The sequence below is a fragment of the Vidua chalybeata genome, chromosome 8 (genome assembly GCF_026979565.1).
Source record: "Vidua chalybeata isolate OUT-0048 chromosome 8, bVidCha1 merged haplotype, whole genome shotgun sequence".
In the NCBI taxonomy this organism is placed as follows: domain Eukaryota; kingdom Metazoa; phylum Chordata; class Aves; order Passeriformes; family Viduidae; genus Vidua; species Vidua chalybeata.
In genome coordinates, this window is record NC_071537.1 from 6,599,513 (window position 1) to 6,626,209 (window position 26,697).

A 26,697-nucleotide genomic window follows, 5' to 3' on the forward strand; every position below is an offset into this window, starting at 1 on the left:
ACTCGATTTATTTGGAGCCCTCTCCCCAGAATGTGAAGGAAACGACCACTCGTGGGAGGGTGTCCTGGGGTCTGTGCGAGAGCAACCCGGGGAGGGGGTGCGGGGGATGTCCCCTCCTGTGCCCTGCCAGTCCTCACCGCCCCGAGCGGAGGGCCAGGGCTTTTCTACCTGTCCGGGATAACAGGCCGGGTTTCTTCGGACTGCGAGATCCTTTGCTGCCCCCAGATCCTGCCTCTGCCTGTTCCCTATTATTTAACTGTCCCAGGGAAGAAATGGGCCAGTTTTTCTGTCTGTCCAGCCTTGGGGAAGGAAGCAGAATTAACACGGGGGAGGCGACGTGCGGAGCATTGGCAGAAAAGCGTGGACTTTGTTTTAAGACATCAAAAAGGAAAGAGAGAAAAGGATGGACACTACCTTCCAAAACACTTTAGTTGGCTGGTGACAAAAACTCCAGGCATGCTCTGAATGCGTAATTACCCCCAACTGAAAATTCCCTATCTAATTTGATATTTGGTGCTCAGCAGAAGCTAGCCTTCGTAAATAATATACAAAGTAAGAAACCTAATCCAGCAGGCTAGAATGTTTAATTCATCATTATGCGAGCTAATTGGAAGGTGATTATATGGTAATTGCTCATTAGTGGTGTATATTTATCGCTGTACCTTATGTCAAGGCCATGGGAATTGTGTAGAGTCTGTTCTCTCATTTCAAGGATCAGTTTCAGAAGCAGGAGCAAAGCGGGCGAGATCAAGTTCTTCCTGACGTCAGGTCCAGCCGTGGGCGATGGAGAGCGGGTCTATAAATGCTCTCCGGAGCCCCCGCAGCAGCCGGGGCTCCAGCCAGGCCGTGCGGGGAGATGGGGCTACCGAAGCAGCAGGGCCGAGCGGCCCCACGGCGGGGACAAGGAGAAGGATGAGAGAAGGCAGATCCTGCTCTGGCCAGGGCAGCCACCTGCGAGGCGGGCTGAGCCCGGTGCGGGAGCGGTGCCCGCAGCATCCTCCCAGCCGTGCCTGGCGGGGACACCCGCGGAGCTGGGGCGGCCACGGCCCCCCCCGGGAGAGAGGGGTCCGAGGGGACACCGGGAGGGTTCCCTCACAACCGACGGGTCGCCTTCCCTGCAACAGGCGCTAATTGCAAAAGGTCAATTAAAAGCGAACGAGGAAGGTGATTAATGGCCCTTTCGGTTTCAAGCGTGGGCCGCGGGCTGGGCTTCCCCGGCTGCGAGTGTCCCACCAGGAGAGGGGCTGGCGAGGAGAGAGGTTACGGCTCGGGGTCAGGAGGTTCTCTAAACTCCCGCTTCCCCCTCGCAGCGGGACCCTTTGCAGAAGTAAATCAATGGCTGTATTAGCTCCGAGCAGTTCTGAACCGCTGATGGACACGGGAGCAGGGGCCGGGAGAATCCCGTTCATCAGGGAACCCGGCCCGAGCTGCTCTGCCTGTTTCCTAAGGGCTGTGCGGAGGCTGGGCGCTAATTAGGGGGGACCGCTAATTTCCGCCGAGCCCTCGCAGGTAACAGCGCGATCCGTCAGAGGAGGAAAGCAAATAAACAGCGTTTAAACACAACAAAGCGAGGGCTCCAAAGACCTCCGGTCTCAGCCTGGTCCAGTGGCAAAGGGAAGGCTGCGTGGGTGCGGGCTTGCGCCGCGTGAGGAGCGCAAATCCCACCGGTGGCAAGCAACTCCGGCTGGGAGCCGCTGGCTGTGTCGGAAGGGAAAGGGTTAAAAATCCAAGGCCGGAGGGGTCAGGTCCCGGACGCGGAGCCAGCAGCGCTGCGGAGGGTGCGGATCCGGCCCCCGGCGGGTGCGGCAGCGGCGGGGACCCCGGGCTGAGAGGGGCCGGGGGAGGCGAGGGGCGGGGGCGGGATGCGCTGACCTTGGCCGACAGACAGAGCAAAGCCCCGGAGGAGGGACAGCACGCAAAGCCGGCCGCCCGGAGCTGCAGCCCCGCTCCCGGGACGCTGCGCAGGGCAGCGCGCTCCGCTCCGCACCCGCGGCCGCCGGGCAGCGCTGCGAGAGCGGCCTCGGGCCGTGGGGTGCGGGGGTCCCCGCCTGTCCTGCAGCCCGGGGGACCAGCGGGCCAAATTCCCCGCGAGCCACCGAGGTCCGCGCGTTCTCCGGAGGGAGAGCCGGTGCCCGACAGCCGTGCCCCAGCTTTCCTTCAAAAAAGCCGTAGAAATCCGCCTGAGTTTGAAATTCGCCACCCGAAATCCACGCTCCCTCCCCCACCCCTCTCAGTTATTTAATATAAAATGTATTTTTGAACACCCGCTCGGATAGCATCTCGCCAATATTTATATTTCCACGTTGCCTGGCATCCACTGTCCCACATTAGACTCTGCCTCTCTCTCCCTCTCTCTAATCCTGCCACTTTAAATAGATGAATTAATAAAGCAAATGAGGGTCTAATAAGCTGACTGTCCTGCCTATTGAGGCAGGGGGAGAGAGACTAGAAAGTGCGCCAAATTTGTTTGCAGTGGATCAAGGCTAGCCGCCTTTGCTTCACTTTCTTTATCTTAATTCCGACTTGAAAAGATATAATTATCTAGTTTGAACAGAGCTGCTATCAAATCCTTCTCTAGGCAAGGCAGGGGAGAGCTGGAGTGGATTGCAGTGTTCTGAGCCGCTTGGTGCAGCCGGAGATAGGGAGTAATGAAGTTGTGGAGTCCTGAGATACAAAGGGCATTAACCTCATTAGCATGAAACCTTTTCTTCTAACCATTGTGGGACCCTTTCAGACTCCTAATCCCCCCTATTTTCAAAGCTGGGTTTGTAATAAAGCTTTTAGGGGTTTTTTTCAAAGCTAATGGCATTCTCTGAAGATTTTATTGCTGTTACGCTACATAGGACGCTTAATTTTTTTCCCCCTCTCTCCCTCTCTTCCTTCACGGTTAAAAAAAAAAAAAAAATTAAAAAAAAAGAAAAAAAAGGGGGGGTGGGGGGAGAAGTATATGGTTCCTGCAGAAATAAGCCTTTTATCAAGATGGGAAACAATTTCTAGAAAGGCCCAAGTCTGCTGTTCGGCCGCAATCCGTTTAATGTTTGCCCATTTGCCCGGGTTTGAAGTGGAGAGCGAGGCAGCTTGGGCGAGTTCAGGGGAAATGTGCGTCCTGCTTGGTTTCCAGATCTGCACCATCAGCTGTTCGAGGAGGGAAGAAACGCGACGAGAAGTTTACCTTGGGAATAGCTCTACTAAATAATTAGCCTGGGTTTAAATGGAAGGGACTGCATTGCGACATGCGTCCTAACCCTGACTGGGCCTCTCTCATATTTGTAGCACAAGTGAATGGAAAGTCACCGGGATTGTATAAGAAGAGATGCTAAAAAAAAAAAAAATAATAAGAGCGGATATTTTTTTTAAAAAATCAAATTTACATAGTACCCGATAGAGCCAACACGTGCACAGAATGTCTAATCTTAACTTTTCAAGGCAGTATGTTTAACAAAGCTCGTATTTTTGCGATGCATTGTAACTTCGCCTTATCACAGTGTAAAGGGTAGTCAGATTGTCCTAAATTATGTCCAACTAGCCCCCCTGGATCCACGGATTAAGAGATTAAAGGAGACCACTGGGCAATGCCTCCTCTTTCCCCTTCATATTCCTGGTATGATAATTGCCTAAACTGATTTGCACTTTCACAAAAGCTTGCAGGATTCTTTGTAGCTCGAACAGAGCAGACGAGGTTTCTCTATCAATGGAAATAAAACTGATTAATGCAGTCTATCAGGCTAAGGAGCAAATGAAGCATGAAAAAACAACTGTGTACCCCCAGAAAACCAGCTAGTTTCCTCAAGGACCCAGAGCAACATTTCTTTTTACTTTTTTTTTTTTTTTCCTTTTTCCTTTCCCCCACCTCTTTAATGTCAGAGTTTTACTCTGTGCCCAGGATCGCTCCCTGAGAGCGGCAGGGAGAGCAGCAGCTGGGGCGCAGCCTCTGCTCTCAGGACCTGTTCCTCACCGCACCGACCTGGACAGGGGATGGAAAAGATGGGGAAAAAAAAAAAAAAATCCTCTGTCGCTGAATAAAACACGTATTTTTGCCGAGGAAAGCCTCTCTCGGCGGAGCGCGGCCGCTGCCGGCCAGTTTCACGATCACGAACCGCTCCGCACTTCAGTTTCTAACCAGGGAAGGGGCTGGGTTTCTCCTTGAGGTTTTTGTTTGGTTGGTTGGTTCTGTTTCGGGGGGTTTGGGGTATTTATATACAGCAAGTGCGCCTCTGCGGCTTATTTTTAGAGGTCTATTTAGCAGCCAGCGAATACATTAAGAAAATGCGCCTATGGCCGCAGGAATGCGCGGCGCGGCCGCGGGGGTTCAGCAGCTAAAAACAAGGCGGTGTGGGGGGAAACCATCGGTTTCCGAGAAATTTGGGGGTAAAGGGGAAAAGATATTGCTTAAAAAAATAGGGCATATTGATAAATCTTTATTGACAAAATATTGACAATGACATACTTCTTGGAAGTATATAGTGTGTTAGAATTCTAACAAATTAAACACAAAACACAAAAATATTTACATTCTGGTATAGGAGACATGAAGGAAACATTTGTCACTTTTTTTTTTTTTTTTAGTAGCTCTATGATCTCGGAATATTATAAGGTCAGTGCTTGAAAATTGACCCAATGGAAATGGTCATTAGGAAAAAAAAAAATCAATCCGCGATTTTAAGTCCCTTTTCTCTGGATCCTCCCAGCCTAGAAGGTGTCCCCACCGCCAAATCTGGTCGCTGGGTTTGAGCTTTGTAAATCTTAAAAAAAAAAGTAATCATCATCCGGTTTTGCAATGGGGATACAGTTGAGGGGAGGGGGGAGATAATTCCATTTGATTTTTTTTCCTTTTTTTTTTTTTTTTTTTTGCAGCAAAAGTTATGACCAACCCCAACCTCCCCCGCCCCCCCGCCTTTCCCTCCCGTCCCTCCCCTCCCCACCGTGTTTGTCCATCCGGAAGGAACACTATGCTTTGTTACTGCTACTTCATTTAGCTTTCACAAACACTTTGACGCCAGAAGTTATTATAAAATGTTTACAGACTGCACATTTCTCGTAAAATAAAATTAAAAAGCACACAGAACCTGTCTTAAAGGGAAAAAAATTACAATTCATTTCTGTCTTTAGGAACCGGAGTAATTTTTTCCGGTTTTTTTTCCTTTTTTTTTTTTTTTTTTTTTGTTATTTTTTGTTATTTTTTTTCCCCAGACGGCTTTACACATGCAATTCAAGTTTCTGAAACAGGTGTGGGTTTTGGCTGCTTATGGAAATTTCTCTTTCAAAGACGGAAAAAAACCGTGAAGTGCAAAATGTCCCGTAAGGTGTTAATTTTTCTGGTTTGGTTGGGGGCTTTTTTTTGCTTCTATATTTTTTTTTTCTTTTTTAAGATTTTTTTCTATATATTTTTAATTTTTTTTTTTTACGTTATGCTTTTAAAAGTGGACTGCGATAAACGGAATACCTGTCAATCACCTCGTCCCGGTGTTTTGGCTTTGATTGACAGATCCCCTTTGCCAGAGCGGTGCCGGCAGTGCCACAGTTCGGAGCCCTCGCTGGCTGGCCCTCGCTCGCTCCCAGCTCCCTCCCGGGCGGGATTCGTGTTTTGATGAAGATCTCCGTGTCCTTCCCCGCACCGCCACGCCGCGGGGGTGGGGGGGGGTGAGCCTTTAACACTTTCGGTTGGTGGGGTGCTGGCTTTGAAAAGTCCAAAAGTGCCAGTTTTTAATCGTCCGACGTGACGTCGATTTCCTCTGGACTGGCTTGTTTGGTGGCGATTCTCCACCGGTTAATGTGATGAGTCCCTTTTTTCTTCTGTTGTGAGTCTGAACCTTCCTCTTCCAACTTTTGCCGCTTGAACTTTGTCCGTCTGTTCTGAAACCATACTTTTACCTGCGGGAGGAAAGGCACCGGGCGTTAGTCCGACGCCTGTCCGGACCAGGGAGATGCTTCACTCCCCGCCTGCTCCGTGTGCCACCGGGGCCGTGCCCTGCCCGCGCTGCGCTGTGTCCCCACTGCTGTCACCCTGGCCAGCCTGGCGGGATCGAGCAGAGCCGGGGCCTCGCTGCCACCCAAACCTCTGCGAGAAAGGCACGGGCAGGCTGCCCCACGCCCCCCGGGCACCTCCGGAGCTCCCAGCGCTCGGGAGCGGGCAGCACCGCCGGGGGATGCGCTGTGCGCGCACCCGGAGCTTCCGCGGGCGCGTAGCCCCGAGTAGCGCCCAGGTAGCCCACGCTGCGCGGAGCTCGCCCGTGGGCCGTCACCTCGACGGCCCCGCTGCCCGGAGAGGCTCCGGTTCCCAGCTCCTGGCTGGGAGCTCCGGGCTCCAGCCCCGGGAGAGCCGTCGGGGCTGCGGTGGGGAGGCCGGGCCGGCCGCGGGGCTCCCACCTGCCCGGCGGAGCAGAGCAAAGGCAGGGCCTCGTCCGTTCTAACGGGGCGCCAGGATGGGCTGGGGGGCGGACGCACGGGATTTTTTTTCTCGCGGAAAAGCGAATAAAATGTACAAAAATGCCCCGAACAGAAAAACGCCCATCGCTCTCCGCAGCATCTCCCTGGGACGCGCTGTCCAGGAGCGATCGCAGCGCGGAGAAACCGGTAAGTGGCATCATAAATATCCCTCTGATTTTGTTCAGCGCCGCGTAAATCTGACCGAACCATCCGGCAGCTGACTTCAGTGCTTTAATTACAGATAGTATTGATCTGGGAGCTATCTCCAGGGCTGGCCACACTCCTTGTAGCGTCCAAAGGTAAACTTTTTTTTTTTTTTTTTTAAAGCAATTTAAACTCTGGTTCTGTCTGAAAGTGCCTGATAAAGGCCTCAGCAAGGGGGGGAAAGGGAACTGGAGCATTTTAATAAGCTGGTTTAACCCGCTTCGCTGCCTCTTCAGAACAGAGACCTGACTGGCCGGACACACATCTCTGCTGCATTTTCATATTCTCCAAAAGTCCCCCATTAAAAAGCTGAGCGGGGAACAAGGGGTGAGTTTAATTTGCTTTTAGTTTGCTAATTGAAGGGGAGGACGGTTCATTTCTGCACGCTGATCTCCCAAAAGGGAGCTCATTTGTAGGGGACTGGGGGTTTGACATCCGGACAAAAGACCCCAACCAGCTTCGGAATCAAGCAGCACAAAGACCACCTTAAATACAGCTTTCCAGTAGAAATAAGCCTGTGACCGGTCCCTTGTTCGGGGAACCTCATAAAAGTGGCGATCCCTTTTTATTGTTTTGTTAGGGAGACATTTTAAAACAAAAGCTCCAACCTCTTTATTGCTTCCCCCACGAAAAGGAGTTAAGGAAAAAAAAAAAGTGTTACAACTTAATCCGCCCAGAGAACGCTGTGTTTACTGGGAACTTTGAACTAGGCTGCGGCTGGGTATTTTGGCTTTTTTTTTTTTTTTTTTTTTTTTTTTTTTTACAGTGCCACATACTGTAGCAGAGACAATCCCCATCTGGAACCCTCTCTCCACGAGTCTCCTGGAAGGGCACAAAACAAAAGCCCGACACAACAACAACAACAACAACTACAACTACCACCACCACCAATCCTCCAAACTCCAGCCTTTCTTCCGGCGGGGAGAAAACCGCGTGAAAAACGCGCTCGCAGCGGGCCCGCCGGCCCTGCGTCCCCGGCCGTCGGGGGGAGCCTGCGCCCGCCCCCGCCGCTGCTCTCGGCCCGTTCCGAGCCCCCCCCACCACGGGTGCCCGGCCCCGGTACCTGCCGAGACCCTCGGCCCCGCACGACCGTGGCAGAAACATCGCCGAGCGTCCCGCCAGAGAGACCGAAACAGGCTCCGGTGCGGTTCTGGCCCGCAGCCAGTCTGCTGGGGCGGGGGGAGGAGGGGGGGTGGAAGGGGTGAGGGGGGGATTCCTTGTGAGTAATTTCACTGCTTTTATTTTTCATCTTTCTGCCCTCCTGAACCGGCTCATATCCCCTCTGTCGTCTAGAAACGAGCGAAAATTCACCCAAGAAACAGTGTTTCTGCCTTAGGGTCTAAGGGGGAGGTTCTCCCCCTTGCCCCCGCACTTGTTTTGGGGGCTTTTCCCCTAACATCGAACTCCTTCTTGAGGGTCAGACCAGTCCCGCAGCAAAACGACCGGACCCGCAGATCGCAGCTGTGGCCGCTGCCTCCCCGCTCGGGCCGGAGCTCCAGCCGGGGCTGCCCGGGGGACCCCAAATCGCCCCCCGAGCGCCGCGGTTCCCCACCCCCGGCCGAGGCACCGCGACCCCCGGCACGGGCCGTGAAATCCCGAACGGGAAAAGGATTTGACGATACTCAAGCTGAGGAGATCCCTCTCCCCACTGCACCGGTTCGGGACTGGAGGCCTAAACACGTCTAGAATTTGCCCTTACCATTGCCCGAATCTCGGCCCGGCCGGGTGGGTTTTCCAAAGGAGATGCCGGTACTTTCGCTTTCCCAGCTGTCCGTTCCCTGCTTGCCCCTTACCTGAGTTTCCGTGAGGCTGAGGCTGTGTGCCAGCTGTTTTCTCTCCGCTCCTACTACATAATGGTTCTTCTCAAAGGCATGTTCCAGTCTCAGTAATTGGGATGGGGAGAAAGCTGTACGGATCCGTTTGGGTTTCCTGGCCAGTGCATTGTGCAATAGGAAGCTCTCCGGGCTGGTTTCATTCCCTGGGAAACATGGTAAAACAGATTAGTAAAACACCTTCCCCAGACGCATTCGACAGCACTTTTTAGGGCAAGAATTTTTGTCTCCCACCATTATCCTCAGGATAAATCCAACAATAATGTCTTTTTAATTTTCCCCCTCCTTCTTTGTATTGAATTTTCCTTTGATAAATACGTGGAGGGGAAGGATAAATAAGCAGGGGCAGGAGAGGACTGGTATAAATTAAAATGCTAAAACACAACCTGGGGGGCACTAGAGAAAATAAAGCAGGAGAAAAAAAAAAAGAATTGGCCAGAGCACGGCTGCGGTGTCTGCGGCTACACCTCACGGCTGCCCCCCTGCCCCCCGACCACCGGAGCCTCACGTCTTTCCCTATTTGTTTGTTATTTCCACCTTCCCTTCGCGGCCAGCTGCTCTCGGGGCTCCCTGGCCGAGCCCCGCGAGTCTCCCTGGCCACCCACCAGGCTCCGGGAGCCGCCCGCCTGCTCCCCTGGCCTGTCTCGGCTTCCCTCGCCCAAAAGTTCGGCCGGAGCCTTTCTCCCTCCACTTCCCTTCGTTCTACCGGTGCGCTGCCCGCAGCGGGGCTCCCACCGCCGCCTTCCCGGCCCAATGACCCTCTCCGCTGCCTCGGCGGCGCTGGGAACCGGCGTAGAAATGAAGAATCAAACTCCGAGGAGGCCACAGAGCGGCCATCCCATCCCATCCTATCCCATTCCATCCCATCCCATTCCTGCCGGCCTGCATTGGAGCGGGGGCGGGAGCGGGAGGTGGTGAGCCGGGGTTTTTCGGTGGGCATTTCCCTCCGGGGTGCCCCTGTGCCGCTTCTCCGGGCTGCTCCTTCCAAAGTGGAAACGGCACCGAGGGTATCTCTCTGTAAGTGCTTTAAAAATCGTTGGAGGAGGAGGGTGTGTTTGAAATCAGGCTGTGGCTCAACACCAGGACATTTCCGCCTTTCATCTACCCCTCGTTACCAATCGCCTGGTGCCTGCGACAAATAATTTGGTGAGCGAAACCTGTAATTTTATTCTGAAAGGGTAATAATCCATTTTGTGTCTCAGACCGCCTGGCTTCGGAGAGAGTGGTTCCTTTTCCAACCCGGCTGCAGCGGCCCGGCTGTGGAAGGCCGGGGAAAATGCAACATGCAGGTGGCTTGTTTTCGTTCCGAATTAATAAATAAAAATACAAGGGGGAAAAAAAGGCAGATGGATCCCTGCGAGTGGAGGCTGATTTTGTTTGTTTGTTTGTTTGTTGGTTTGCCTATAATGAAAGTGGCAGAAGCCGGACCCATTACGGGAGAAATCGGCTCACCCCTCGGAGAAGACGCTGCCGGTTACAAAGGGTTAAGCAAGGGGGATTTTATTGATTGTCCGCCATTGGATTCGGTTATTTCGCTTCAGCTGGTTATTAATCGCTTGGCATTTGGAGCCCCTCGCTGACCGCACGGTCGGGATCGCCCTCCGTGCCCCTTCCCCGGCTATCCTCCGCAGCCCCATCTCCCCGCGCTGCTCCGGCGCTGGGATTAATTCCCCACACACACTCCCCTCCTCCTTTCTCTGGGGTTCGCTTCGTTTCTTCCCCTCTAACAGGGGCAGCGACCGGACTTGGGGCGGCGGCGGGGGCTTCCTGCGGCCCCGCAGCTCGGCCCCGCAGCTCGGCGGGCACCGCCGCCCTCCCGGGGGAACTCAGCCTCACCACCTCTCCTTTCCCCGCTCTGCGCGGCCGCTTCCTTCGGAGGCTCCTCTCTAGCTCTTAACACACCGGAACAAAAGATATCCACCTTTTCATCTGCTTTTAACGGGGGCAGAAAGCTGACGGAGTCCCAGCCGGCCTTGCCTTCCCGCTTGCCCCCGTCTTCTCGGGAAACCAAAACAAACCGGGAAAAGCAGCAAAACAAAACCAAGCCCAAGCCCCTCGGCTCTGACAGCTCTCCCAAGTTTGGCGGAGGGGGAGACAGGGACAAAAGACCCCGGGCCCGGCCGAGCCGAGCCTTCCGCTCCGGGCAGGGGCCGCCCGCCCACCCGCCGTCCCCCAACATCCGCACGGCGGGGACCGGCCGGGGGCCGCCGGAGGATGCAGGGCTGGATCGGAAGGAGAAGAAAAGTTGCACGTACCTTGGAACCTGTGGCCCAGATACCGGTAGCGGTGTATTAGCCACGGGTAGAAGGTGGAGGGGTCCCTTTGCTGCGAGGCGAAGAGCGGGTGCGTGGAGTGCGAAGCAGGCAGCGGGTGGGCGGCCAGGGCGTGAGGAGGGGGCACGGGATGGACCGGCACGGCCGGGTTCGGCGGGTGGGAGACGGCCTCTGCAAAGACCAAGTCCGGGTTGGAGTAGACCCCCCTGCCAGTGGAGTGGAAGCCGTTGAGAAAAGGGTTCATCGGGCTGGAATTGGCATAGCTGAGCGCCGCCGGCCGGATAGGATCCTCGGAGCGAGACGCGGGCAAGGGGCTGTCTTTGGCCACCAGCGACTCGATGGTGAAACACCGCTTGGGTGTGGGCTGAAACATGCTGCCGCGACGAGAGTCCCCGACCCAATCTCTGCCCGTCTCTCTCTGGTGCGCGGGAGACGATCCGGGGAAGTTTGCAGCAGGGAGTGACTTGAGGAGGGATAGATACACACATAAATAGACAGGGGCTGGAGGAAAAGGAGGCAGCGGCAGCCAGCGGTACCCAAAAGGGAGACACACACACGCACCACGCACACACTCACACAAAAAAAAAAAAAAAAAAAAGTTGCTGGGAGAAGTTTCCCTCCTGCAAGGAAAAGGCGGTCGCGCCCCCCCCTCCCCCCCTAAGTCCAAAGACAATCCATGGATGTGATCGGCCCCTTCACAAGTTGTGCAAACGATTTGTTAGTTCATGAGCCTAATTAGTGCTGGGATCACATAAACAGCTTCCTCTGAAGCCTGGTAAATGGCTTGATGATTGGTCGCTATTACTCGCCTTGAGGTTGAAGGGGGAGACTCTTTAAAGTGCGTCAGAGGGGAGGCGAGCGCCGGGCAGCGCCATCGGGAGGGATGGAGCCGCGGATCGGAGTGCGGCGGGAGCGCGCCCGCCAGCGCGGGGGGAGCGCGCCGCGCCGCGCAGCCGCCCCCGCCCCGCCGCCGCCCCCGCGCCGGCCCCGCTCGGCTCCGCGCCCCTCCGCAGCCGCGCTGCCCTCCCTCCCCTGCCGCCGCTCGGCGACCAAGGTAGGCGGACGGGGGCCGGGAGGGGAGGGAGGGGGGGCTCAGCGGGACAGGAGATGGGGGGCCCTGCATCTTCTCGGGTGGGGGCAGGGGGGAGTTGGGCTGCTCCGCCAGCGCGACACCCCTGTCCCTGCCACCTCTCGGGTACTCTCAGCCCGGCGAGGTTACCTTGAGCGGCCCCGGGGCGTCAGGGAGAGATGCCCCGCTTGGAAAAGATTTCGTCCCGGTGAGAGAACGGGTCGTCCTCCTGCTCCGAACTTAATTATTTCCCCTTCGCTCCTCCGCGCTGCCCGCACGGCGCGGTGCGGAGCACAAAGCGCAGGGCAGCCGCATCGTGCAAAGCTGGGACACGCCGGGCTCTCGCAGACGGGACAGGGGATCAAGTCTCCGGTTCCAGCCTTGTCCGTATTTTCGCGTTTACCTTTGGGTCCGGAGATGATTTTAGGGCTGTGTTCTCCTCCTCCCATTGGCTGGAGCTGCAGAATAATTATGATCACATCCTAATACTCTTGGCTGGTGCTTACTGTTTATTGGTAGTTAAGGATCTATTATCTATTCATCAGCCTCCCATTTTTGCCAATTACATTCTTCTAAAGTGAAGTACCAGCAGGTATTTTGCACATTTACAATTAATGATAAAAAAATCTGGCGTACTTTAAATCTATTACGCCGCTGTGTAATTTATCTTAAAGATGCAGAATTGCTAATGTAAATTAATGTTTCTGTTGAACCAAGGGATGGGGGGAGTCTTAAAACCAGTCAAGCGTTTCTTTCCTTTTCTCTCGGACGTTGTTTTCTATTTTCTTTCCACTTTATACACTAAAAATCCGTTACTTCACTGCATTAAATTATGCTAAAAAACAAATCGCCGTCTAAATGGTTGTTTCCAGTAAAGGGTGAGGTGAATTCTATTCTCCTTCCCCACTCTCTGCTAAAAGCTTCTGTTCCCAGCCTGCCGATATTTTTAACACAATACCAGATCGAGGGGATAATATAAGTGACAAAACAGTGTTGGGCACGCAAAGATGCGGCTGTTCTTGCGCCTTTGTTTGAGGCCGTGTTTCCCTTTGTGTACCCCGCGCTGTGTGCACTTTGTGGAGGGAGAAGTTCACTTTCTGTAGGAAATGTAAATCTGATCTCCAGGCGTGGGGCGGCTGCACGTATAGACATCCACAGCCACACGTGCCTGCGAGCGCAGAGCAAAGTGAGCTTTACACGGCAAAACTCAAGTCTTTGGGCAGATTTTGCTGCGAGGTGCCATTCTCCCAGGTCTCACACGTTTGGGAAAACCTTTCCTGCCCGAAGACGCCAGAGTGCAGGGCTCCGGCCCCGCTGAGCTGAGAGAGCCGAGCAAGGGAGAGAAGGATTTCCCCTCAGCCCCACTCGTGTCCCTCGTGAATCGCGAGTACCTTAACTTTTTAAGTCCCCTCACCCCTTCTCCGTGCAACTTTTTTCCCCTCAAGCGGTGGTCGTTACGCCTCTTCTCGAAAAGATCTGGGGTTATAGACACGAGCAAGGATGAGAAAGTGCCCTAAATAGGATGGGTGTTTGATGTGCTGATTTCGACTGGGGTCTTGGTTCCAGAGCACTGAAAATGAAGGAAAAAAAAAAAAAATAAAAAAAGAAAGAGAAACTTCTCCTTCTCCTAGGAAGAACAGTGTTGTGCATCTGCGTATTTACACTTCTCCAGGACTGAAGAATGAATCTGAATTGGAAAAACTTCAACTCCTTTTTTTTTTTTCCTTTTTTTTTTCCCAGACATCCTGACATAATCACGGGGCTCCTTTGAAAACTGCATCGAGTAATTTAGCACTTGGGGAGGGAGGAATTATATCCGTTTGAAAAGAAACCTCACACACGCAGAACCTCCAAAACGATCGATCAATTTCCCTCGACCTTCTCTACCGCCGGGGAAATATCCTCTAGCCTAAAATCCCTCTCCGAAGAGGGGTCTCGTTGTGTTGGAGCTGAACGGAGGAGGCTACGCTTGCAGCGGGGAGCTCTCCACGGCCAAGTCCGATGCTTTTCGGGAAAAGCGAGTGATCTCGGCCGCAGCACCCTGGAGGTCAGAGCGCTGCTCGCTGTCTGTGCTCTGTACATACGAACACATATCTGTGTGTGTGCGCAGGGACACATCCAGGCAGAGGAACCGCTAGCAGAGCCTGGAGAACACAAGCTTTCCCTGGGTTTTGTCAGAGATAAAACAGGCCGGGAGCAGTGACAACAAAAACTAAAAGGACTCGGGATGGGATTTCCCGGAATTTTCCTCTTCTCCCTAAACTTTTGTATAATTCTCGCACTCGTCGCCGTGGCCATTTCTCGTGGGCGCTTCCCGCGCAGCCCCGGCCTCTGCTGGCCCGGCCGCGGCCGCTGAGCTCCAGCCTGGCCTGCCCCGGCAGCACCTCCCGAAGTCCCTCTCTTGAACTTTTCCTACCCAAGGTCTTGACAGGTTGCTCTCGCTGTCCTCTTGGCGTCTACATGGAGAAAATCTGGCAGGGGCTCCCTTCCCAGCAATCCCCGATCCGCTCGGAGTGCGCGGAGAGTCAGCCTCTCTCGGAGGGAGGGTGCGCTACACTCGCAGTCAAATTACATGACTGGCCTCGCAGGCACTAGCTCCGGATTTCCAAACTAATACTCATCTTTTAAAAGACGAGCCAAGAAGAAATTGCGAGGAAGGTCTCAGATGCGGGGACCTCGGGGTAAGACGGTTATTCATGGGCTAAACCAGGCTGAACTTTCGCGGGTATTGGGGTGGCGGTGAGGGAAGTTTCAGCCTCCCCTTAACTTTGTTTTCCAGGTGAGATCTGTCTCCCCTTTTTCCCTCCTGTTCCAGAGATTCATGAACACAGCAGGGAGAATAGGTGACCTAGGCAGGTCGTGTCTGCCGTGGGGCTGTGTGAGTTAAAGGAGAGGGTGAAATGCCTACTTTAATTCTTTTCTGGATGCCCTAAACCCTACTCAGTATGTCTAAGCCTCCTGCGCAAAGCGCAGGGCTCGGCGGGAGTGACAGGCCGGGCCGGGCCGAGCTCTGCCGGGTTCCCAGGACCCCGCCCGGGCTGCGGGGCTGCGGGAGAGCCCGGGGTCGGGCACCACGGCCTCGGCCGAGCAGGTGGATTCCGTTCACAGCCGGTCCCGAGCAGCCGGAGCCACGCGTGGACAGGCCTTGCTCCCCGCTCATCCTGGGTTCCCGGGTGGGACGGACACGCGGGATGCTTCCCATGGACCTCCTCACCGAGGAGACCAGCCCTGCAAACCTCACCCCTCTATTTCGGTCCCGCAGAGGCGGGCCAACGCTGGAGCCGCTGGGATCCCGTCTCAGCAGCAGAGAACCGGGACCGGGACTGGGACCAGGAGCAGGAAAAGGCCTTGCTGCCCGTATTACTCTCACCGACCCGGGAGCAGCGATAGGGCAGGGTTGCTTTAGTTTTTGTCTTTTCGACGCTAATTCAGGGCCCCGTCCCCTCTCGCTCCCGAACCAGCGCCACTTGCGCGCTGCACGGCCCGGCCCCGCCGTAGTTCCGCGCGGTTGTTTTCGTCCCGGGGGTGTCGGGCTCGCGGTTCCAATACACCGTCATTAACACGGGACTTCCGTAACCCCCGGCTTTACACGCGAAGCCCTAACCCGCACCCATCCGTGCCAGACCTTTTAAACATCAACATGTGCGGAGGAAGAGGGAGGAAATACCCGCAGCTGCGTGCGGGCGCGGTGAGCAGCGCGGTACCGAGAGTGTGTGCGGCCGGACCAGGCCGGGCCGGGCCGGGTCACTCGGCCGCTGGGAGCGTGCCCGCCCGCCGCTCCTGCTCCTGCCGTTCCCTGGGCGCTCCCGTCCCGGTCCCGCCCGCTGCGCGGGGCGCGGGCGCGGGGCCGCGGGCGCGCATCCGCGGGGCGGCAGCGCCCCCTGCCGGCCCCGCGCAGCTCCCGCCCGCCCGCGGTCCCGCCGCCGGCAGCGGATCCCGGACGGGCCCGGCCGCTCCCGAGCTCCCCGATCCCCTCAAAAAGCCACCAGAAGCATTAAGGCCGCTTAATGTGTCTATTAATAAAAGTAATCAAGCCCTAAAGGGCTTTTTCTTTCTTTTTTATATTTTTTTTGTGTTTGTGTTTGTTTTTGTTTTTGTTTTGAGGGGCGCAGCATGCATGGAGAAAGCTCCACGCGTGTGTAGTCACACACGGCCACGCACACACGCATTCCAAACTCTCCCCGGTGAGTTGGCAGAGCGCTTGATTTAAACTACCCACTGAGGGACCAGCCCGTCTGAAATCTGTCCCTCCGGGGCAGCCACCAGAACAGCCGGATCCAAACGCTGCGTCCAGCCCCTGAACTTATTTCCACATTTTGACCAAAATCTCGGCTCGAGCCACGCCGTGTACTGCGACTTCTCGTGTGTGATGCGGTACAAGCGAGAGGGCTTTGAAAAGGCGTCCGTCTCCCCTGCCCGCCTGTCCGCTTGACCTGCGGGCTCTGTCCCGAAGGAATAGGTCCTGTGGGGACTCCCGTGGGCTCGGAAACGCTGGCTTGTCGGCGGTGCGGTACCGCACGCCGGTGAGTTACAGCCAGTTTCCAGCTGTTGAGTGCTGAATTCATGGTAGATACACGGGCTTTGCCAGGCACCGGCTACATGGGCAAGTCCTGATTGTGTCAGCCACAGGGGCTCTTCCTTGATGAAAGTTCCTCAGACTCAGAAAAAGAAAAAGAAAAAGAAAAAGAAAAGAAAAGAAAAGAAAAGAAAAGAAAAGAAAAAAAAGAAAAGAAAAGAAAAGAAAAGAAAAGAAAGAAAAGAAAAGAAAAGAAAAGAAAAGAAGAAAAGAGAAAGAAAAAAGAAAAGAAAAAAGAAAAGAAAAGAACTAAAAGCAGAGAGAGTTGCAGGCCAGCCAGGGACTGCAGGTGTCCGCACTCAGGACACCCCGTGGGAAACCGCTCGTCTCGTATGGTAACGAAAAGGTGTCCAAGCCTCCACTGATGTGGAGGTTGCGTGGGAAGAACGTGCGGGAGATGCTCTTCCACCCGGTGTTTGTTTGTCTTAGTGGAGTACAATGCATACCAAAACAGAAACTCAGTGTCCACCACATAAGCCCCTGGGTCACTGCCCTGAGCGGGCCGGGGGGGACACGGGGGCCCCGCGGGTGCGCAGCACTCGCCGCCCTGCGCGGTGCGGCGCGGAGGTGCCTTGCATTCCCGGCTTTTCTCGTTCCCCATCCCATCCCAGACCATAGCGTTCCCTATCAGTGCCGTGCTTCTCTCTGCAGCCGCGGGGCTCCGTCCTGCCCGGGTATCCCGCAGGTCCCGCACCGCAGCCCCAGCGTCAGCCGGGAGCGGCCGGGGGGAGGCAGAGACACTTCCCGGCGGGAGAGATCCCGCCCGAGGAGGGGGCTATAGTTACAAACTTTCCTAAACTTTCCTCTGGACTCAGCTCACCGCTGCCCGTTCGGGGATGGGGAAGAAGTGAGGAGAAACAAACTAAATAATGTCTTCACAAGCAAAATTTTGTTTCTAAGGGGAAACAGAAAACCACTAGGTAATTTACCACGAGTTCTGTTCGGCATTTTTTGGTACTACTGAGATAATTTTAGTTTCTCGTTCAGACATTCAATTTTGTGAATGATTCCATTTTAACTTGCTCCTAGAGAGCCCGATCCCGCGGACCCGACTAAATTTGCTTTGCATTTCACGAAGAGTTTTTCTGGGCAACGGAGAGAATGTCATCTCTATTTTCCAGTGCCTCCTGACCGGGCTTGGAGAGAGCCTGGAACGAAGTTAGCTCTGCTGAGGGTCAGCTCCCTCTCCTCCCTTTGCTCCATGGTCGGGTCGGGGTTTTTTTTGGTATTTCTTTTAAAGTTTTTATTTTTCTTTTAATTCTGTGTGTGTGCGTGAGTCCACTCTTGTCCATCCTTTGGGGAAATTTGAGTTTGCAAGGAGTAGAGAGTTTTTCAGAGTGGTTCTCTCTGCATTCCCCCACAAGCCCCTCCATCCACTCGAGTTATCTTTCTCCTGGTAACCTGCCTGAGACACAAAGAGTTCGCAGTGAAAGAGACCTATCAACTTCCAAATAACTCTCCAAGCTTCTAAAATTTAGCGACTAAATATTAGCACATTGAATTGTCATTGAGGACACCAATTAAAACGTATTTCATTTTAAAACGTGCATTTTTTTCGAGGACCTCAAGTACATAATCGCTTGTAGCAGCATCCTGGAATAGGAATAGAAGTATCCAGCTTTGAAACGCATAACCTCACTGAATTCCTTCATTTGCTAATTCCTTCCCAAATATTCAGGCTCACAGGGATATGCGTGCTGTGCAAGTCATACAGAGTGTAATGAAACAGAACTCCTAAAGCAAAATTAGCGGTTTCTCTGGATGTTCCAGGCCTCTGAAGCCCGGGGTTGCTTTTTTTTTTACGCATATAATGTATGTCAAACATAGACATGGGGGCTTTTGCTCAAACTCTGTGTGTGATTCTATGGGGTTGCCGCTCCGTTACCTTGCTTCCATCCAACAACTTTTTCCATAGATTAGTTCCGAACTAAGAGTGTTTTTACAGACTAATTTTTTTTTTTGGTCTTTCTTTCCTCCCTGAAACGGAAACAAAACAGAGAAAAGTCTTATTTCGGAGTTTTAGAAAACTTCACCTCGGTGCAGTGCACAGATGAGGCAATACCTGGGCAGAGGTGCTGCCTTTCCCCGCGTCCCTTCGCTGGCAATTTCCCTGGGGTGATGTAGGTCGCTCATCGCTTGTCCGGCTCTTCTCGGTTGCAAGAACACCGGCAAAGGTCAGGCCGCTGCGGGGAGTCCCTGCTCGGCGCCCGCCTGCGCGCACCCTGCTCCGCGGGCGAGCACCGCGCTGCGGGTGGACACCGGCCGTGCTGCTCGGTGTGCCCCCGCTCCTTCACAGCCGCCAGATCTCTCCAAACACCGAAACACAGCGGTCGGTGTCAGGGCCGGGCTGGAATAGAGGAGAGGAGTAGGAGCAGAGAACGGGCCGGCGGCAGCGAGCGCCGGCAGCGCCTGCCCGGGCAGGGCTTGGCCCCGAGCCGGTGCTGGCCGGGCACGGAGCGGGGCCGCGGCACGCAGCGCGCCCGGGGAGCTGCGAGGGACTCGGGACCCGGTTCCTCTCTCCTCTCTCCGGCCTTGAAGGCTGCAGGAGTAGCAGCCGGGAATCGAAAGTGACCTCCTCTCCCGACTCCTGCCAGGTCTGTGCTGTTTGATGCTGCGATCCAACGAAAGTCGGAACTTCAGCGATAATCTTCTCCATATGGGCAAAGAGAGAGCGCACACGGCGGTTCTCTCCACAAATCACCTACCTTCAATCAGTTTTCACTTTCCACAGACTGTTACAAGGGGAATAAATAAAATGAAAATGAAAAGAAAGGGGGAAAAAAATGATATGTCAAAGCAAGTGGTTTTCTGACCGCAGGTCGGAAAAAGCAACCGGTGTCTTACCGGCGAGGGGCGGGCGCGCTGCTGCCCGCAGGCTCTGTCCGAGAGCCGCGGGTGTCCCGGAGAAGGAGTGCTCCCCACAGCTGAAGGCAGCGGATGGTGGAGGCAGAGCAGGAGCCTGGACCTCCCTGTGGGAAGAAGTGCGTGCGGCTGCGAGGGGTCTGCTCCGCAGGCAGTGCCGATGCAGAGCCTAGCTGCTGAAAATCTGCTCTGCAGCTTCCCCGCGCCCCAGCGCAGCGCAGCCAAGCCAAGGAGAGCGCTGTCCGCAGCTTCCCGCAGCTTCCCGCAGCTTCCCGCATAGGCAGAGCGGGCAGCGGAGGCACCGTGGCGGGCAGGGGCAGGGTGCTGGCGAAGGGGGCCGGCGGCAGGGAGAAAGGCCGCCTGGTCCCCGCTTCCCACCTCCCCGAGAGGTTAGGATGGGTGGCTTGTTCTCCCCTTTCGCTGTATTTCAGAAGAAGGGAGCGGGGAAGGAAGAGGACAAGCTTGCGGAGGGTTTGGGAGAGGTTGCAGCCGGGCCGCGGTTTGACATTGCAGAGAGGAGCCGCGGCGCTGCAGGGAAGCAGTACGCGACCCTCCGGGGGCAGTGGGGACCCTCCGAGTCAGTGTAATGATTTATATATATATATATATATATATATATATATATATATATATATTTTTTTTTTTTTTAAGGTTTCAGTGAAACTAGCAGTTTTATTTGTGTTTCGCTCCTTCCAGCCCAAGGAACAATCCCACGCATCCACAGGCGAGGATGTTTACGGAGGTGGCAGATGGTTCCTCGCCCGCTTCCCCGCTCGTGTCACGACGGGACTGAGTTGCTCCGCGAAGCGATCTTCCCATCTTAGGGCGCTTCCTTCCAAACGAGCAAACACGATGTGTTTGTTTGTTTGTTTATTTGATTGTTTGCAAGAGTTGCGCTGCTTTCCTGCTCGCAATTTGACTGTGGGCAGAGAAACCCGCTCCCGGCGATCGCCGCCGTGACGTTGAGTCAAGGAAATACTACAGGTGTTACTGCGGTGTTCGGGAATTAATTCTCCTTCCTTTCCCCCTCCTCCTTCCCCGAGTTATTTCCTAGCCTACCCAGATAGCTGGGAAAGGGTCCCATATACCCCGGAGCTGTAAATTGAGCGCTGAAATACTTGATCTCACTGATCTTTGGAGAATTAAATCTGGCCTCATTTTACAGGAGGAAGCAAAGTCAATCTCGGAGGTTTTGCGAAGAAAGGCTGTTATTTCCTAGAGGATAGGCGTTTAAGTTGTTAAATATTAGTTTTTAATTACGTATTGTTCTTTTAAAAATAATATTTATACTTAGGTCCGTGAAGGTATTCAATTGAATTTTCAAGCCATCAGCTAACCATTCTTTACACGCCTGATAGAAAATAGCCCATTGTACCAGCGCCCGGCTATGTTTCATCAGCAGACGGCGCTTAAAGTATACCCCATTGTCCCCCGCGCCCTCAGCGAGGCCGCTGGGCAGCACCGGGCCCGGGGCTTCACATGCGGACCGGGAGACAGCCCCCCTCGTGGGGCGGCATCTTTGTCACAAACCTGGGCTGGGGGGCACGGCAGGGAGCAGGACACGCTCTGGCACGGTCGTGCAAAGCCGTAGAGCGAAGAAACTAAATGATAATGAATAAAAAATTCGGGATTAAACGTACCCGCGATCCCCGCGGTGACTTACGAGCTGTCCCCACCAGGTCCCCGAGGCTAAAGGCATTTCCCGGCCCGCCGGGCACCCCGTACAGGGACCTGGTGGCAGGGTGACCGCGGATGCTCCAGCCCTTGCGGGGCGTCGTGTGCGGCCGAGCTGGAGCCCAGCCCGGCTGCGGGGCCGCGGGTGCGTGAGCAAGGCGGGACTGACCGCACATCTGGAGCGGGGTCCCCCCGGATTAACCCCTTATCCCCCGCAGCGCCTCGCCCTCCGCTCCCCAGCACCCCCGGCGCTGTCCGGCGCTCAGGAGCACCGCGGCCACTCGGCCGTTTGCAAACACCTTCTACAGGAGGCTTTGCCCCCGCCATCAGAAGAGGCCATTTTGCAAAACTGAGCGATTTGAGCTCCCTCCGGCCTCACCATCTCCCGGGCCAGGGCCCTGCCCGCCTCTGCAGAGCCCCAGAGCCGCGGGAAGGGGGAACCCGGGGTCTCCTGCAGCTGGCAGGGGGTCTGGCCATTAGGTAAACACGCTTTAAAACAGCGGGGCAGGCACCACGCACCGGGGCCGCCTGGGCTGGAAGTTAAGTTTGTGGTTTGGAGCGGGTGAGGGATTTATTTCGGTGTGTAAATATTTCTGCTCTCCATAAACTTGCGGAGTGGACTAAAGGGAGCACATGCGGTTCAGCATCTGTTTAGCTGGATGCATCTCACAGAAGAATATTGACTTTTCACCTCCCGATCCTAAATTGGAAATAAAAAGAGGTTGGTGTCCTCTATTGTGTTTGCAATTGCCTATCCCAGGATTAAAGAGATCTCCATTTTACTGGCTGTCTTTCATTTAACTGTTTGGAGACCAGAGATGGAAAATATTTGCCGAGAAGAAAAGAATAACTGCATGGGATCATTTGCAATTCAGTGTGAAAATATTCTACCAAACCCATTTCTATCCCAGGGCAGTTGGGAAAAAAAAAAAAAAAAAAAAAAAAGGGCATAGCCGTCAACAGCCCATTCCACTCTGCTGGACAGCTCGGAAAGTTTTAGGCAACTAAATTCCTGATGGGAGACAGCAGCAAACAGCACAATCATGTCTTTGACTAAACTATGTGGCAGCTTTAATTGCTAGAAATGCTGGTATTAGCTAAAATATTACAGTTTTGGTAAACGGGAGACCTTCCAACTATGGTGAACGGTACAGCCTGTGTGGATAGACCCCAGCAGAAGCCTCAGCTTCAGGTGGCACGGTTGGAATTGCAGAGGAATGAGCATTTGGAAGGAAGTCAGGATAAAGGCAGAGCCGTCCAACGTAGCACGCAGGGTGTGTACTCGAGAGAAGCAAATCCAGAAAGAACTGCATTTCAAAGTGACAAAGAAACGAGCATAATTTGTCTTCAAATACCATTTCATTATCGCTGCTACCATGGGCGGGACATTTCACACAAAAATATGCTCTGCAAAGCGTGAGCGGAACTGGCCACCCTCGATCGCCCCCAGAACGTTGGTTTAGTTCGTGCGGAGGGCTCTGCCCAGCGCCGGGAGCAAATCCCTTCTCCCTGAGCTGCCCGGGCCGCTGGTGGCTGTGCCCACCCCGGGCCGCAGGAGCCGCAGCCGGACAGTGCCCACTTGTGGCTGACCTCGCTTGGAGCAGACCTGAAGAGTCCCTGAGAGGCAGGAAATTCTTTGAAAACGCAGTGTTTGTCTTGTCCAGAGCTGGTTCTTTCTTGCTTTGAACATCCCAAAATGCACAGGCAGGGAGAAAGGAGGGAATTACTGGCAGCTGTGTATCCACGCTGCGTTGGAGCTGCGTGTGAGCATCCAGGACACCTGAAGAACACCAGCTCTCATGAATCTCAGCTCTGCACTGGGCACTGCAGTCATGCACAGTTCAGTGGAACTCTGATGCTTTGGCATCTAAAAGCCTCCCTGGAGAAGGGCTTGGTTATGGATAACTCATTTGCTTTGCAATAATATTTAGTGTACCCTGTCATGGACTAAGGATCAATTGTGCCATGCTCTTTTTCAGTGCACAGATGACAATCCTTGGCACAGCAGTCTCAGTAAGAGGGCAAAGCAAGTGTCTGTGCCTTGAAAAAAGCCAAAAAAGAAAGAATCATCACTACAGAAAATAATAGGTAAGAAATGGTGAAGCTGAGGACAAAAGGACACTCCTAACTCCAGTGTACTGGTTATGAACTGTTTTCTACTGTGGATAAAGCCGGTGGTAAATTGTCTCTTGGTACTCAGAGTGCAAGATTAAACCACATTACATGTCGATATAATGATTGTATTTAGCTCTCAAACAGTATTTCTCATCTTATTTTTTTCCTACAGCCTGAAACATGTGCATTGTCACACAGCACTGTACATTATCCAGTACAGAGGCAGATTCACCAAGGTCAAAAAGCAAATCACAGGAGGAGCTGTAGAAGCAGGATGTGCAGCCACAGTGAAGGTGTTTCCTGTATGCAGTTTAGGAATTACATTGCAACACTTACTCTCTGAGTTTCAGCATCACTGTGGAAAATGCTTTGTTAATACTTCCTATAGAAAATCTCCTTTCATACTTAGAACAATTAAATAGTTACCAAGTCATCAAAAAATGGCCATGTGAGCTCAGAGAAGGGAGCTTACCACTAAATTCCTTTTCTGACCATGATGCTTTATAACCTGTATCTGCAGTCAAAATGAAGAAAGAAAACTGACACCTCAGAGGAAATCAGTCACATCAGATGATTCACAGATGTATTTAGATTAGTATCTTGATTTTCCCAGCTTTTCCACCAGACACTGATTCCTCATTTGTTATCCTTAGGCTGGAGAGTCTCAGAGAAGGTGTGAGGAGCTGCAGCTTCTTCCTTCACCGTAATCAAAACCTGCCAGTATCCAGGGAAGCTTACTAACGTGAATGAAGAGATAAAGCTCTTGCAGGGACACACCCACTCCAAGCTCTCCTTCCTCTCCAGTTGTATCCGACTGGAGACTGCACCTAACCAAGGATGAGCTCCTCTTCAGCTCCAGGCACGGTTCTTGCTGTCAGATGCCTTTTGGAGAAGATACAGAGTGTCATTATTTCCCAGGAAACTCCTCCCTTAAGGCTTTTTGTTGGGCAACTTTCCTGAGCCATAAACACGTCCTGCAATTCAGACCAGAAGCAATAGCAGCTACCAAACAAACACACAGAACACACGCAGGCAGTCAGAACAGGATAAATGACTGGTCAGGCCTCTGCTGTGCAAATACTTTCAGATAGGTAAAGCAGTGCTATGTTACCTCCAAAAAGTTCATTCAAAGCTCCCCTGGAGCTGTGTTTTTTACCCACAGCAGTCAGTTTTCAGGTCACTCAACATGGAACCTGCCAGGTGCCAGCTGTATTATTTGGCATTACTGTTTGCATTACTGTTGTGCCAGGGAAGCAGACTCCGTGGCAAGAGACAGAAATACAGAACAAAATGATGGTCCCTGCCCCAGAGCACTTCCAGTCTTAATCTAAGATGTGAAAAAGGGAAGTAAAAAAATTAAAAGGAAAAGAAAACAGCAGGTGGAGACAGGAAAGGGGAAAGAAAGGATGAGACAGGACTGATTAGTGTGATACTGAGCAGCCTCAACACAACAGCTGCTATCTGGCATCAAATTCTGCACATAAGTGATGGCTGGATGGGGCCTGCAGGGAACTTGCCAGCACATTTTACCACATGAGCCATACGTTCTGTGTCACAACTGCCAAAAGCGCTTTGGGGTTGTAAGGATGGCTTGTGGTTGTGGCTTGGCAAGAAGTCTAAGGAGGCAAGAGAGTGTGTCTTTCAACTGTACTGATATGCCAAGAATAAAGGAAAAAAATACAGGGAGGCTCTCAAGCTCGGTCCTTGTGACATTATCATGAAAAGAAATGTTTGTTTATAACAAGAGAGTAAATTTGTGAATCACAAAACCTAAGTGGCAGCTTCCAGTGATGTGTAAGAATCAGCTTGAAAGTCTTCTTCCCTCCACTATGTATTCAGGCTGCAATTGCAGGCAAAGTCACCTCGTGCTGACTAGCAGCGCACACAGTGCTTGCTTGGCAAGCCTGATTTTTGAAGGCAGGCTGAGATTTGGGACCTCCTGGTTCCTGCAAGGAGCTGCCAGATGTTCACAGGAGGTTGTCTCACAGTGAGGGTCAGAGCTGGACTGCCCCAGTTTTTTGTTCCTTTTTTTTTTTTTTTTTTTTTTAATTTTTATTTTCTTGAATATATCTGGCACGATACACACCTCAGTTTGGAAACCTTGAGCCATATTAGGTTACACTTCTAGTTAAAAACTCGTTCATGTCAGTTTGAAAACCACATACTTCAAAATGTAATGTACTTTAACATTCTTTTGCTCCCCCTGTACCCCATGGCCTCTAATTTAGTCGGTCCTTAAGAGCATCATGTGCTTGAACTTTGAGCTGCTCCCAGGCATCTAAAAAAAAGTAATTTGAGTATTTAGGCTTTAAATGGATTCTCTTCTCAATCTAAATGGTATCACACATCAGAGATGTCAGTATGAGTGGTTGAAGAGAGATTAGAAATTCTCCTAAACAGTCTGGTAATTAAATCATTTATACATCCACATATTTGTTTGAAGAAGCTCTGCTTGCCCCAGGCCTCATCTCCTCTGTGCTCCCACCACCTCAGAGTGTGGGGTTTGAAAACCCATCCTGCCTGAAGGCAGATGGTGTCAGTCCCACTCTCGGCTGTTCACTTGGGATTTCTCAGGACTCTTCCCTGAAGGAACACTACTTTCTCAACAGAAACCCACAAGCCTGACTCTAGAAAGCAACTGATGGAATTAGACACTAAAAAACCTTCAGAAATTATGCCTTCATATTTTTATTTTTTTCATACAGTATCTAGTGCCTATCGGCCATTGCAAATAGGAATATGGTAAGTAATGGCTAAATTCTGCTTCAAGTTCAGACCTGAGAGCTGTTGTTATAATTAAACCATATTAGTTACTTATCTTTTCAGTTCCTTTTCTAAAACCTATATGTTCTTATCTTCTCTGAAAAGAAGCACAAGCAGCAGCAGGAATGGTCGTGCTTCACGTGGGGTAATGGCTGGTACCACTACACAAACTGGCTGAGGATGCACTTGCCTCTGCCCCTTGAGTGCCCCCTGCCTCTAGACAGGTTATCACTGCAAAGAGATTGCAGAAATTCCAGAACCACCTATTGATCTCAAAATAGGGCACACCTAAAATAGACTTCATTGGTTATGAGTAGCCCAAACGATCTCTTCAATGTTCTTATCTATCAGCTTTGTTTTCTTTCTTTAATTTGCTTACAGAGGACCTGATGCACGTATGTGCTCACCTTCTGTTATGTTAACTTCGGAGAGCTCTGTGCTGGGACAATCCTAACACACAAACACAGATAGGCCCTTTTCCTACTCCTTTCCTTCCAAAATGGATCAAAAATATGAAGAGGTAATGCAAAAGTTTTCACACCTTGTCATTGCACTCAGTCACATGGACATGGAGCAGCAGATCTTTTTCTAACTGCACCCTTCTCATTAGAGTAATTGCTACAATAACTCAGAAATACACAGCCTCAAACACACGTGCCCAACTATAACAAAGGATAATGAGATTTTATGGTCACCAGCAGTGAATCAAATCATAACAGCTAAAGCTTAGCAAACATTTTATCTTAAAAACATGACAGAATTCCTCTACTTTGTCACAATGCTCATCCTGTGTGCCTTCTGAACATACCAGAATGAGATGCTAAACCTAAACAATGACCCACTGCTGGGTGGATTTTACATTCTGCAAGATCAGTTTCTTTGTGCTTGGGAAGGAGTGACTCA

General features: G+C 52.6%; 1 protein-coding gene across 2 annotated transcripts; it reads right to left on the reverse strand.

Annotated features, from left to right (window-relative positions):
* Positions 1–4,925: 4,925 nt before the first annotated feature.
* EMX2 (empty spiracles homeobox 2) lies at positions 4,926–12,025 on the reverse strand. Of its 2 annotated transcripts, XM_053949208.1 has the most exons (4): positions 11,955–12,025; positions 10,718–11,198; positions 8,424–8,608; positions 4,926–5,871 (listed from the first exon to the last, which is right to left on the reverse strand). In XM_053949208.1, the coding sequence occupies exons 2-4, from the start codon at positions 11,106–11,108 to the stop codon at positions 5,704–5,706; spliced, it is 744 nt and encodes a 247-aa protein (XP_053805183.1). In that variant the 5' UTR covers positions 11,109–11,198; positions 11,955–12,025; the 3' UTR covers positions 4,926–5,703. The 2 variants fall into 2 exon arrangements, with proteins under 2 accessions (XP_053805183.1, XP_053805184.1); XM_053949209.1 differs by lacking the exons at positions 8,424–8,608; positions 11,955–12,025 and having other exon boundaries at positions 5,768–5,871; positions 10,718–11,306.
* Between the last annotated feature and the right edge of the window lie 14,672 nt (positions 12,026–26,697).